The sequence below is a fragment of the Pyrus communis genome, chromosome 10 (assembly GCF_041283825.1).
Source record: "Pyrus communis isolate YQ-2024b chromosome 10, ASM4128382v1, whole genome shotgun sequence".
NCBI lineage: Eukaryota > Viridiplantae > Streptophyta > Magnoliopsida > Rosales > Rosaceae > Pyrus > Pyrus communis.
In genome coordinates this window covers 213,733-228,255 of record NC_142574.1, presented here as the reverse complement: position 1 = coordinate 228,255, position 14,523 = coordinate 213,733, and the positions used below count along the sequence as shown (strand labels likewise).

General features: G+C 37.3%; 1 protein-coding gene and 2 pseudogenes across 1 annotated transcript; 2 read left to right on the top strand and 1 right to left on the bottom strand.

Annotated features, from left to right (window-relative positions):
- Positions 1-419: 419 nt before the first annotated feature.
- On the top strand, positions 420-7,733 carry LOC137727483 (B2 protein-like). Its single transcript, XM_088677537.1, has 5 exons — positions 420-829; positions 1,071-1,171; positions 1,279-1,362; positions 7,419-7,529; positions 7,692-7,733. The coding sequence occupies exons 1-5, from the start codon at positions 742-744 to the stop codon at positions 7,731-7,733; spliced, it is 426 nt and encodes a 141-aa protein (XP_088533663.1). The 5' UTR covers positions 420-741.
- Positions 2,164-3,053, top strand: LOC148693307 (uncharacterized; annotated as a pseudogene).
- Positions 7,734-13,498: 5,765 nt separating the features above from the next.
- LOC148693306 (uncharacterized) lies at positions 13,499-14,523 on the bottom strand (annotated as a pseudogene).

Here is a 14,523-nt window from a genome sequence, read left to right as displayed (position 1 = left end):
GCCGCCGACCCCCAAGCCCCAAGTAAAATTAATTTTTCATGCATTATGCATATATCATATCATAAGAAAAGCGGGAGGGAGCAACGTTTGAAAATCAAATTGTTCAATCATGCATTAATTTTTGTTTTTGAATACTAGTACTAGTACCGGTGCGTTTAAATAGCGGACTATTTTGATTCATATTCTAGCTAAAAGCAAAACTCAAAAATAAAAGGACCCCACGATAGCCGAAAGACCAATGCATATTATGAAAATGTCCACCAAATAAAATACCGCCACACAAGTAGCCTTGCTTTGCTCTTAGTAAACAGTAATTCACAGGCATGCAGGGGCGGTCAAAAATCACAGTATCAATGAGCAATGGAAGCTCTGTGTGGCAGTCACCAGCAGCTGGGAATGAAGATGAGTTCCATTACCAAACATGGAGGGAACCGCCATCAAGCCTTGCTCTTGAAAACAATCAATTCATGAGAAATATGACAGAAATTCATGACTTGAACGCGGATATTGATCATCATCATGAATTAGATGATCGCGAGGAGTACTATTATTATCGAAATAAGACGAATAGTCTCAACATTACTAATAGTATGCCAATGCCATGGAATAAGTTGTTGAAGATGAAAGAAGGAGGCCAGCAGCATTATAATTCCAGTTACTATGTGCAGCTGCAGCAGACTAATAGTAATAGTAGTAATAGTTTTAGTCATGATAAGTGGCAAATGACTGCCTCAGTCTGAAATGCTGCCAAGGAATGAGGTTTTGGGTGGTTACATTTTCGTATGCAACAACAAAACAATGCAAGAGGACCTACACCGTCAACTATTTGGTATGTAACTTCTCTCTACCTAACTAATTACTACTTGTTTCTGTTGATAAACTTCTTGTTTCTGTTGATAGAATTACAACATATATGAACACTGACTATTTGTTTATGTTTACTTTTTTATTATCATGGTTTGGAGGAGCATAGTTGGTTTTTTAATTCAGGATGTTACAAAATTTCAAAATAATGAATGGTTGCATATAGATATATATATATATATATATATATATATATCCACTTTCAGGTCTGCCTCAGAAATATAAGGACTCAGTAAGGGCAATAACCCCTAGCTTACCTCTTTTTCTGTATAACTACACAGGTCACCAGCTACATGGAGTCTTCCAGGTTTGCACATATAAATTATTATATCTATGTATCAAATATTCAGCTGCGTATTATCCTTAATTTGAGAAATTAGATTGACTACCTTTGTGTGATCCTCTGTAAAAAAGGCTGTAAGCTTTGGAGGATCAAACAACGAGCCAACCGCGTGGCAAGACAAGAAGTGCAAAGGAGAATCAAGATTTCCAGCACAGGTACAAGTGCTAATAGGTATCATTAGTAGTTCAATTGGCATAATATTTATTTAATTTTTCGATTCAGTCATTTGTGTTGGAACTTGTGTGTTTATGAGGGACCTCCCAGTCCCACATTGCTCATTCCTCTTCCAAAGATTCACTTTATAAGTGTGTTCCCACACTTATGGTATAAAAAAGAATTGGGCCAAAGCCATGGACATTGGGCCTTAGACTTAAAAGGTGTGGGTGTATATATTAAATGTCAAAAATGAACCTTGGGGCTTGGGGCTCGGATGGATCAAAAAACACAAGTTATGTTTTTTATTTATCTTTGGATTCAGTTTTTCCGAAAGGATAAAACTGATTGAATAGTTACGTCCGTTTTAAAAAATTGATAAGCATGAGCGGTTACTTTTGTTCAAGTTACGCCATTATATATATGGCAATAAAATCAGAAACTCAATCCATCAATTTCGTTTCCTTTCTTCATATTTCACAGAGAAACGCACAACCAATTCGCCAAGAATCCAAGTTCGTGTGCAAGAACTTGGATTAGATAGTTGTATCCTGTAAGATAGACGTCCATTGAACTACTGCACTGGTGTAGGGGCGAATTTCGGTCTTAGGAGATTGCTACTGCAAGCCTCTATCTTCCTAACCAAGTTAGTGTTTTGTGATTTATTATTCAGTTTTATTAATTGTTTATATTGTGAGATATATTGTATCCTTGTGAAATTTATATTCAAAATAAATTGTGCAATTGTTGTATATTATATACTTGAAATTTGATTGTTTTCCAACAATCTAAGACAAAATTTTATGGATCAATCAAATGTTGGTGTCGTCAAGCAACACGTTGAGAAACCTGAGAAGTTCAAGGGAGTTGATTTCAAATGTTGGCAACAGAAGATGTTGTTTTACTTAACAACTCTGAACTTGAGTCATGTGATTACTTCTGAGGCCCCCAAAGCACCAGAAGAGGGAGATATTCCTGCCGAAATTCTGCAAGCTATAGAAGCCTGGACTCACAGTGAATTTCTATGCAGGAACTACATTCTGAATGCTTTAGATGACTTTCTGTATGATGTTTATTCATCATATAAGACAACGAAAGAGCTGTGGGAGTCTCTGGATAAGAAGTACAAGTCTGAAGTGGCAAGTTCCAAGAAGTTTGTAATTGGAAAATTTCTGAATTACAAGATGAGTGACACTAAGTCTGTTGTCAAGCAAGTTGAAGAACTCCAAGTGATTGTTCATGAGTTAGATGAAGAAAACCTTGGTCTGAAAGAAGGTTTTGTGGTTGGCTCTATCATAGAGAAACTACCTTCGAATTGGAAGCACTTTAATATTTTTCTGAAGCATCTACCTGAAGACATAAGCATGGATCAGTTGATTCTCAAACTATGTGTGAAGGAGGATCATCGCAAAAATGAGAAGTATGATGTCTCATTGTTGGAGGCAAAAGCCAATGTTGTGGAAGAAGGTGACTCACACAAGGCAAGGCACCATCAGGAAAAAAAAAAAAAAAAAAAAAAAAACAGGATGCTGTAAAGAAAGCACTGACTACTGTGAAAAGGGAAACCTTCAAGAAAATCAAAGGAGGGCAAAGGACTACCGCCACAAGAAGGATCAGAATTCTAGGAGTTCCAATCAAGCATATGTTGCAGAAGACACGTTTGTTGTTGTTGTCTTTGAAGTCAATTTATTGACTAATTCCAATGACTGGTGGGTTGATACACGAGCAACAAGGCATGTGTGTGCTGATCGGAATTTATTTGTTACTTACCAATCTGTTGATGGTGGAGAAAATCTGTACATGGGAAATGCAACTGCATCTGCCGTTGCAAGGAAGGGAAAAGTGACGCTCAAACTCACTTCCCGAAAAGAGCTTTCACTCACCAATGTTCTACATGTTCCTGATATTCGCAAGAACCTGATTTCTGGATCACTTCTGAGTAACAAAGGTTTCAAAATTGTGTTTGAATCTAACAAGTTTGTAATCACCAAAGGTGAGGTGTATGTGGGAAAGGGCTACCTGGCTGAGAGGCTCTTCAAACTGAATGTACTTTCTGCTAATGCTATTAATAATAATAACAAGCTTAGTGCTTCTTCTGCTTACTTGATTGAGTCCTCTACATTATGGCATGCAAGATTTGGTCATGTTAATTTTCGTTCTCTTCAAAGAATGGTTAACTTAGGCCTATTGCCCAAATGTTCCATGAACAAAGTATCTAGATGTGAGATATGCACATAATCTAAATATGCAAGACACTTATATAAATCAATGGAAAAATCCAACGAAATACTTGGTTTAATCCATAATGATCTTTGTGATTTCAAATCCACACCAACTCGTGGAGGAAAGAACTATTATATTTCTTTCATTGATGATTGCAGCAAGTATTGTTATGTCTATTTGATTCATAGTAAAGATGAAGCTTTAAACATGTTTAAGACATTTAAAGATGAAGTCGAAAATCAACTAGACAAAAGAATAAAAGTCTTAAGATCGGATAGATGTGGTGAATACGAATTTAATGGTTTTGCATAATTTTGTTCAACACATGGAATAATACATCAAACAACAGCACCATATACTCCTCAACAAAATGGAGTGGCTGAACGGAAAAAGTTGTACATTGAAGGATATGATTAATTCCATGTTGAACAGTTCTGGTGCACCACATAATTAATGGGGTGAGGCACTCCTTGCTGCAAATATGATTTTGAACCGAATTCTACATAAGAAGACTAATCAATCTCCTTATGAAATCTGGAAAGGTAGGTTACCTACATATAAAACCTTGAAAGTGTGGGGTTGTCTTGCAAAAGTCCAAGTGCCTCTTCCGAAGAGACAAAAACTTGGACCAAAAACAGTGGATTGTGTATTTATTGGTCATGCCAATAATAGTTCGGCATATAGATTTTTGGTTCATAAATTTGAAATTGCATACATTCATATGAATACTATACTTGAATTTGCAGAAGCTGAGTTCTTTGAGGAAATTTTTCCTTATAAAGATAGGTCATATGTTTTGAACAAAAGGTTACATGAAGTTACTACAAGAAATGATGACGATAATCATACTTCAACTTCTAGAGTTCAAAGCCAAGATTTGGAACCACGGAAGAGTAAAAGAGCAAAAATGGCAAAGGATTTTGGTCCTAATTTCCTCACTTTTGTAACCGAAGAAGAGCCTCAAACTTATAAGGCTGCATTAGAATCATCTGAAGCACCTTATTGGAAAGAAGCTATTCAAAGTGAAATAGAATCCATCATGCAAAATAATACATGGGAATTGGTTAATTTGCCTCCTAGAAATAAACCAACAGGACGCAAATGGATTTTCAAGAGGAAATTGAGACTGGATGGTACCATAGACAAGTACAAAGCTCGTTTAGTAGCCAAAGGGTATCGTTAAAAAGAAGGACTTGACTACGTTGACACTTATTCACCAGTAGCTAGAATAACATCGATAAGGTTATTAATAGCCATAGCGTCTGTATACAATCTCGAGATACATCAAATGGATGTCAAGACTGCATTTCTAAATGATGAATTAGACGAAGAAATATATATGGAACAACCTGAAGGTTTCATTGTCAAAGGTCAAGAAAAGAAGGTTTGCAAATTGATTAAGTCATTATATGGACTTAAACAAGCTCCTAAGCAATGGCATGAAAAATTTGATCATAATATGATTACGAATGGATTTGAAATCAATGAAAGTGATAAATTCATTTATGTTAAGCAAACGAAAAATGCTTGTGTTATTGTATGTCTATATGTTGATGACATGCTTATAATGGGAACAAACAAAGATGTGATTAACTCCACAAAGAAAATGCTAAATTCTAGCTTTGATATGAAAGATATGAGATTAGCTAATGTGATTCTTGGAGTTCAAATTCTAAGGAATTCAGATGGATACGTCCTAACTCAATCAGATTATGTTGAAAAGGTTCTAAAAAGGTTTGTACATTATGATTGTAAACCTGCAGTAACTCCTTTTGATCCCATTTATAAACTTACTAAAAACGAAGAAGATAGTGTATCTCAATTGGAGTATACCCAAGTTATAGGTTGCTTGATGTACATTATGAATTGTACAAGACCTGATCTTGCTTATTCAATAAGTCGACTAAGTAGGTATTCAAGTAATCTTGGAAGAAATCATTGGAATGCTTTAATAAGGGTATTAAGATACTTAAAGCATACAATGAACTATGGTTTGCATTACACTCAATATCCCCCTGTATTAGAAGGACATAGTGATGCAAATTGGATTTCAGGGAGCACATACAGTAAATCCACAAGTGGATATGTATTTACACTTAGTGGAGCAGTTGTGTCATGGAAATCGTCCAAGCAACGTGCATAGCATGTTCGAAAATGGAATCAGAGTTTATAGCCTTAAATACAGTTGCTGATGAAGCTGAATGACTTAAACATTTTATGGAAGATATTCCATTATGGCCCAAGCCTGTGATTGCAATATGTATACATTGTGACAGCATGACTGCACAAGGTTGAGCCAAAAACATTGAATATAATGGGAAGTCAAGGCATATAAGGCGACGACATAAGACCATTAGATAGCTACTCAAGAATGGAACTATTTCCATTGATTATATTAAATCTAAGGAGAATATTGCCGATCCTTTGACAAAAGGCCTATCCAAGGATCAAGTGGCATTTACATCAAGGGAATGGGTTTAAAGCCAACTCAATGAGTTATAACTTGACGAAAACCTAACCTAGCTGATTGGAGATCCCATGGTCTAGGTTCAATAGGCAAACTAGTTGAGGAAAACTCAAAGTAAGAAACACATAATCTTTACTCATTCTTATGATGGAAAATAGTGTGTTGCCTGTAAAACGAAAAGGGTGAATAACTATTCTTAATAATGCTAATATCTTATGGTTAAGATGAATAGAACAGGATATTCTTTATTAGCATTACCTATATGAGATTGATGTGGGGTCGCATCCTTGAGAATTGGTTTGGCTACAATTCTCTAAAGATCTCATGAAATCAGGATATGCTCAGGACCAAAATGAACACAACCGTATGAATTGACATGTGTCAAGATGTGATATGTGTGATACTTATTGTTTCGATTACTACCAAGAATGATCAGTTCAAGATATTAAATTCACTGCTTCATTAGGCAAATCCAATAAGCACTCACTAGAGACGGTTCAAGTCCAAAAGACACCTATCCCGATGTGTATCATATCTAAGTTCTCTAGAAAGCCGTTACTAATTTAGTAAGTATCTTATTTTCTATTCAAATGTGGGGTATTGCTAGAGTTTGAATAGAAAATGTGGGGTATTGTTGGAACTTGTGTGTTTATGAGGGACCTCCCAGTCCCACATCGCCCATTCCTCTTTCAAAAATTCACTTTATAAGTGTATTCCCACACTTATGGTTGGCCAAAGCCATGGACTTTGGGCCTTAGACTTGGAGGGTTTAGGTGTATATATTAAATGTCAAAGATGGGCCTTGGGCCTTGGGGCTCAGATGGACGAAAAACACAAGTTACATTGTTGATTTTTTTTTGGATTCAGTTTTTCTGAAAGGATAAAACTGATTGAATAGTTACGTCCATTTTAAAAAACTGATAAGCATGAACGGTTACATTTGTTCAAGTTACGCCATTATATATATGGCAATAAAATCAGAAACTCAATCCATCAATTTCGTTTCCTTTCTCCATATTTCACAGAGAAACGCATAACCAATTCGCCAAGAATCCAAGTTCGTGTGCAAGAACTTGGATTAGATAGTTGTATCCAGCAAGATAGACATCCATTGAACTATTGCACTGGTGTAGGGGCGAATTTTTGTCTTAGGAGATTGCTACTGCAAGCCTCTATCTTCCTAACCAAGTCAGTGTTTTGTGATTTATTATTTAGTTTTATTAATTGTTTATATTGTGAGATATATTGTATTCTTGTGAAATTTCTATTCGAAATAAACTGTGCAATTGTTGTATATTATATACTTGACATTTGATTGTTTTCCAACCATTTGAAATCGAGAACGAATTGGATTTGATTAATTTTCAGGTTAGAATTGGAGTGAAGGAAAGATGCAAACCACTAGAAGAGGATGCATCTAGGCCAATACTTTACCACTATGATGGCCCCAAGTTCCGTTTACAACTCTCTGTGCCTGAGGTCATTTTTCATCACAATTAACTTCTTTTTCTTTACAATTCTATGTATGCCAGAATACATACACATATATATGTATGCTAGTTTTATAGTGAAAGTTAATATTTTTTTTGGGTTGCTTCGCTTGCTTCTGAAACTTGTGGTTTGGAATATTGACTTTTGCAGGCACTTGCATTGTTAGACTTGTTCAAAGAAGAGAACTTCTAAGTTCTAACTCCGATGCGATCCACCAATCGAATTCATATATATATGTGTGTGTGTGTGTCTGTGTGTGTGTATAAGAATGGGATGTATGTAGCATGCTTTTATGTTAGAAAGATCGATCATGCAGATGCAGCAGCTAGCAGGGCTCCCATTACTGCAACTATATATCCAATATTTGTGTATGCATATTTGACGAAGGTTATTAAATTTGAACTGCTGGTGCAGTGCTGTGCTTAGTATATATTTGGTAATGAAATGAAAGCACACGAATCTAAACTTATGGCTAGCAGACTCTAGCCCCAAGAAAAGATATAAAGTTGCTTCCTTCCTTGCAGGGATGATGATCCTCCCTCGTGCACTGTTTTCTTTTCGAACAAGTAATCAATATAGCTCAATTAATATAAATCTCAAAATCCAAAAGCTGAAGGAAGGGCAACAACAAAGAAAAAACCAAAGCAACACGAGATCGCCTAACACAAGGCAATAAAAAGACCAATTGGGCCTCTCAATTGACGTACACTTTGTAAGACTGCGGCACAATAATCCTCTCAATTGATATAATATTTTGACTAGTGCTATAGTTACCATCTCTTTGTATCATTTGTACTATATTTCTAATAGAAGTAAGGCCACCAACAAATGTAGATTCAATTTCTATTGGAGAGATGATACAAATATAACTAAAAACATTTTTGTAATATTTTATCTTTTTATTTCAATACTTCAAAGAAAATTCAACTTCATCAAGTTCATAATGGCTAGTTCAAAATTTTTTGAAGTCTTAATTTGTTGACAATTACCACTCAGTACTATGGTCTGGTAATGTTCTTCTACACTTGTAAATGAGAGTTCTTAGGTTTGAATATCGTGGATGGCGAATTCGACACCAAATTCGGTTGCCCATTGTATGGCTCAACCGAACTCCCCCTCCCCTTAGTGTAAAAATATATCGTTGTACTAAGAAAAAAAATTTGTTGATAGGTTATGGTACAAAGAACAATATATTATTGTCTTTTATATTAAACAGTACAAGAAAAAAAAAAGTAAAACCTTGAGTTGCAAGTCAATGTTTTCGTAAAAAAAAAACAAAAAATGCGTAAGTTTTTATTCACAATTATAAGTTTAAGGAAACAAACATACGGAGATTCGTTATGGCCTATATTTAATTGACAGGGGAAGGGGGTGGCAGTACAAAGAGGGAATAGAGAGAGATATATGTTTGTAGAGTTGTGTAGAGGAATGTGTGTTATTCCCCCTACGCAGTGCATTTATTTATAGTAATAAGAGGGAGAAGAAATCCTTCTCCTCTAAGGAATACAAGTCCATATGGGAAAGAATAACTAGAATCAAATATAATATAGGATTTACACATTCACACTTAAACTAGAAGTTTACAACATTCCCCCTTGAGTGTGTAAATACTCAAGTAGATTCGGCATCATGTAGAGGATGAGGAAGTCGACTTGTCAGCACTGATTCTGGGAACACGTTATTCTCAAATAAGGTAGGAACTTGCATAAGGAAGTAAGTCTCACAAAAAACCCTATGGCTATGGTAAAAACTTGAGTAGGGACAAAATCCATAGTCTAAGAAAAAATGCGTGAGTAATGCAAAGTCAAATGAAACGTCTACGGGACGTCATCAGGGATATGATCAACCCAATATGGGTACCTCGTCAAAACCTCGTTAGGAAGCAAAAACCCAGTGGGAAAAATGCTCCTAATCGTAGGGATAAAGAGTACATTAAGATCAAGCAAGTATACTTCAGGATACTCCCCCTGAGTTTGACACAATTCCAAAGAGAACTAGCAATGTTACAACTTAGAAAGTTTACGCATACTAATTCCTTGAACAAGCTTCTAAAACATCGCCTTCGATAGTGATTTAGTGAAGAGGTCGGCTAGACTATCTTGTCAACGGATTTGCTTGACTTCAATCTTCTGATGCTCTTATTGTTGATGTGAGAAGAAGAACTTCGGCACAATGTGTTTGGTGTTGTCTCATTTGATGTAACCCTTCTTGAGCTATTCGATGCATGTTGCGTTATCTTTATAGATCGTCGTCGGGACATCAACGACGGGGTAAAGATTGCAAGAGCTTCAAATATGGCCCACAACTGCTCTCAACCAAAATCATTTCTGAGTTGCTTCGAGTAAGGTGAGAATTTCAGCATGGTTAGACGAAGTGGCAACTAAGGTTTGTTTAATTGACCTCCAAGAGATTGTGGTGCCTCTAATGGTAAAGACATAACTTGTTTGAGAACATGCCTTATGCGGATCAGATAACTCTCCAGCATCGGCATAACCAACAAGGCGAGAATCGACTCCAGATATGGGGGTGTGGCATCACTCGAGGATCCGCAGAGATAGAACAAGCCCAAATCCGTAGTACCCTTAATGTAACAAAAAATATCTTTAACACCAGTCCAATGTCTGTGTGTTGGTGCATTACTGTATCTTGCCAAAAGATTAACAGCGAATGAGATGTCAGGTCTAGTGCATTGAGCTAAGTACAATAAAGCTCCTATCACACTTAGATAAAGAACTTCAGGCACCAAAATCTCTTCATCATCCTCATTCAGACGGAAGGGATCTCGTTTTGCATTTAGGGATCGAACAACCACAGGAATACTCAAAGGCTTCGCTTTATCCTCGTTAAAGCAGCTCAATACCTTCTGGGTATAGTTCGATTGATGTACTGAGATTACATCTGAACGGTGCTCTGTCTTGAGACCGAGACAATATCAAATCTTTCCTAGATCTTTCATCTCAAATTTTGACTTCAGGTGCACAGCAGTTCTCGTGAGCTCTTCAGGATTTCTAATAAGATTCATGTCAACGACATATATTGCAACAATCGCAAAACTGGAATGTGACTTCTTAATGAAGACACAAGGGTATAGTTCATTGTTCACATATCCCTGACTAGTCAAATACTCACTCAAACGGTTATACCACATTCTTCCGGATTGCTTCAAACCGTAAAGTGACCGCCTTAGCAGAATTGAGAGCGTGTTCCAGGGTTTTGAAATATTTGATCCAGTCAATGTAAGTCATTCGAGAACTTTCATATAAATTTACGTATCAAGATCCCCATAGAGATGCGCAGTTACTACTTCCATCAGCTACATACTTAGTTTTTCGGAAACTACCAAACTAATAAGGTAGTGAAAAGTAATCATATCTATAACGGGTGAATAAGTTTCGTCATAGTCAATCGCGGGGAGTTATGAGAGGCCTTGCGCAACAAGATGAGCTTTGTAACGCACAATTTCGTTCTTCTCATTATGCTTCCGAACTAAAATCGACTTGTAACCAATGGGCTTCACATATAGAGGAGTAGGAGCTGCAGGTCCAAACACCTTACGTTTTGCAAGCGAATTAAGTTCGACTTGGATTGCTTGTTTCCAATTTAATCAATCAGTTTTACGTCGACATTCATTAACGGAACGAGGTTCATTTTCATCGCTTAACATGATCTCAGTAGCTACTACATATGTTAATGCATCGTCGACAATCATCTTATCTATACACCAAACATCATCCAAGCTAGCATAATAGACTGAAATATCATGATTCTTGAAATGTGGATTCGTCTCTTCAAGGACGCTTCCGTAATCTATAATTTCCTCATGAGTTGGATAGAATGAGTAAGCAACAGTCGAATTCACGGTAGGCTCTTCAGGGGCCTGTGCCGTGGGTTTTCTCTTCTAAGGGTGTAAATCCTTTGAACCAAGTAGTCTGCCACGCTTATGTGTAGAGGCAGATGATTGGCTAGCCGCTAATGTACATGGATCGCCAAAGTTGGCGTCTCGGGCCTCCAGGAAGGAAGTCAGTCGAACATTCACAGCTGGAATATGTGATCTTGTCATTCACACTAAATTAGTGAAAGCATCTCGCATGCTTTGAGCTATACTCTGAAGATCTAATATGCCCTGCATTTTAGTTTCAAACTAAGCGGTGCGGGGATCTAAATGAGACAAAGTGGGAGTCGTCCACGATAATTTGCGTTGTTCTTATCTCCATTTAACGACATGAAGACTGTCTCATAGAAATGATAATCCACGAAATAAGCAGTAAATAGATCGTCTGTCAAAGTTTCTAAGTAACAAATGATCGAAGGAGAATCATATCCGACATAGATTCCCATCCTTTGCTGATGCATTTTTGCACGTAAAGGTGGCGAAATAGGCACATAGACCACACAACCAAAAACGCACAGATGCAATATGTCGGGTTCGTATCCATTAACCAACTGAAGGGCGCTATATGGTTAAGTCGCAATAGGCCTTAGGTGAACCAACATGGCTGTGTGCATTATTGCATGGCCCCAAGCAACGATCGAGAACTTGGTAGGTATGACCAACAATTGAGCAATCATTTGTAAACGCTTAATGAATGCCTCTGCCGGACTGTTTTGGTGCGAACATAGGGTACTAGATGTTCAACTTCAAACCCAACTGACATGCAATAGTCATCAAAAGTTTTAGATGTGAATTCTCCAGCATTAGCCAATCAAATGGATTTGATAGGATAATTAGGGTGGTGAGCCCTGAGCTTGTTAATTTGAGCCACCAGAGTGGAGAAGCCAGTGTTCTTTGTGCACAACAAGCACACGTGTGACCAACGTGTAGGAGTGTCAACCAATACCATAAATTATCTAAATGGTCCGCATGGAGGTTGAATCGGTCCACAAATGTTCCCCTGAATCCTTTGTAGAAAAATAAGAGGATTCATACGAATCTTGTCATAAGAAAGCTTAATAATAAGCTTTCCCATAGAGCAAGTTTGATATGCGATTCCTTGAATCGAACCTAAACTTCAGGTTAGTGGATGCTCATGTGATGATTTGAAGACACGACGCATCATTGTTCGTCCAGGGTGTCCCAAACAATCATGCTAAAATGTAATTTTGTGCGCGGTCCCAAAGGTAGGGCCGGCCACATAGTGGCTTTCTATAGGGCTTATGGTCATAGTATACAGACCACTTGGGATATGCTCAATTTTCTCTAGAATACGCTTCTGGCCATATTCGTATGAAGTTATGGATAGAAATTCAACTCCATTTTCTACATAGGTTTCAGCGTGGTAATTATTATCTCTAATGTCCTTGAAACTCAACAATGTTCTTCCGGAACGCGGAAATTAAAGTGCCTCATCAATGGTCAAAATTGTACCATTGGACAACATCTTACTGTATCCTTCTATCAGGTTGAATAGGCCTAAAAGGGTTGTCAGATGTGTATTCTTAGGTATGAAGTTAGTGAAATAGATGTCTTCACGCAAAATGGTGTGCGTGGTTGCACTATCTACCAGACAACTAACTTCCCCACTAGTCATACTTAGGATGAAAATTAATTTGAATTGGTCACATGCATAAAAGTTCTAAAAACAAATATCCATTCAAAGTAAATTAAGTATTCAAGCATGGTAATTAATTAAAAACTTAATATCCAAAAAAAAAAAAAAATCACCAGCAAATAATCCAAATATAAAGGAAATTGTTCAAAATTAAACCAAAAAACAAGGGAGGGTTCGACCACTAGGTGGAATTCGGCCCCATTGTTTAAATTTCAACTAGAAAAATAGTTTGTGTCTAAGATTCTAATCTTCTATAGGGGTAGTGGCCTCTTGAAAGTCGGAAACCTCCATCTTGGTACTCTCCGGTTCATCCACTTGCATTAAGTTTGATTCAAACTTCTTACAACGAGAATGATATTCAGCTACAACCTTCTGGGAAGCTCGGCAAACACGAGACCAATGGTCCTTTGAACCACAACGATAGCACATATCCACATCCATGGTTTTAGGTGCTTTGCCCTTATGCTTGAAGTTTAGGGCCTTGGAAGCAAGGTTGTGGCGCTTCTAGGCTCGGTTTCCTCCTTTAGATGGGCCTTGGCTCCGTTAACCTTGACGGGTTGGCTTCTAGCCACTCCTACTATGCCTATTTTGATATTTTGGGCTTTTTTTGTGCTATAATGTGCTTTAGGCATAGCCATCGCCCCAGTAGGTCGAGCTTGATGATTTTTCATCAACATATGATTCTGGTTTTCAGTGAGAAGCAAAGCAGAGATCAAATCCGAGAACTTAGTGAACTTCTGAGCCCTATATTGTTGCTGCAAGACAATATTAGTAGAAGAGAAGGTCGAATAGGTCTTCTCTAGGAGATCATCTTCGTTCAAGGTCTTATTACAGAATTTGAGAAGTGATCGGATTTGACAAACTTCAAAATTATATTCATTCACAGACTTAAAGTCTTGGAAGCGCAAATGTTGTCAATCATGTCTTGCTTCAGGCAAGAAGATGTCCTTTTGGCAATCAAAACAATCAGCCAAAGTGACCCAGATAGCTCGTGGATCCTCCTCAGCAAGGTACTCGGTTTGTAGTGCGTCATGAATATGTCTTCGGATGAAGATCATGGCAGTGGCTTTCTCAACTTCGCCAACCTGGTTGTCTGTCTCATCTTCAATGGCGGGATGCAAGTTCTTTGCAGTGAGGTGGAACTTCACATCTTGGACCAACTTAAGGTAGTTTCTTCCAAAGACCTTTAAAGCGGTGAAGTTGATTTTGTTCAAATTTGACATGTTCCTATTACAAAATAGATAAACAAGATGTGGTTAATGTAATGGAGAAGAATATCAATCCATTCACATAGGAGTAGAACATTTAGGTTCTAATAGACATGTATTGGTTTAAATTTGCATGAAAAAGCTTCGATTTTTCATGGGTGGTGTTTGTAAGGAAAACTTCAGGTTTTCAAATAAGGCATGTTTCTAGAAACTTCAGGTTTCGAA

Excerpts from the sequence above, each read along its gene's own strand:
- LOC137727483 (XM_088677537.1), top strand. The coding sequence starts at position 742 with ATGCTGCCAAGGAATGAGGTTTTGGGTGGTTACATTTTCGTATGCAAC. Across the intron at positions 1,172-1,278 it reads AGCTACATGGAGTCTTCCAG|GCTGTAAGCTTTGGAGGATC; the intron begins GTTTGCACATAT and ends TCTGTAAAAAAG. Across the intron at positions 1,363-7,418 it reads AATCAAGATTTCCAGCACAG|GTTAGAATTGGAGTGAAGGA; the intron begins GTACAAGTGCTA and ends ATTAATTTTCAG.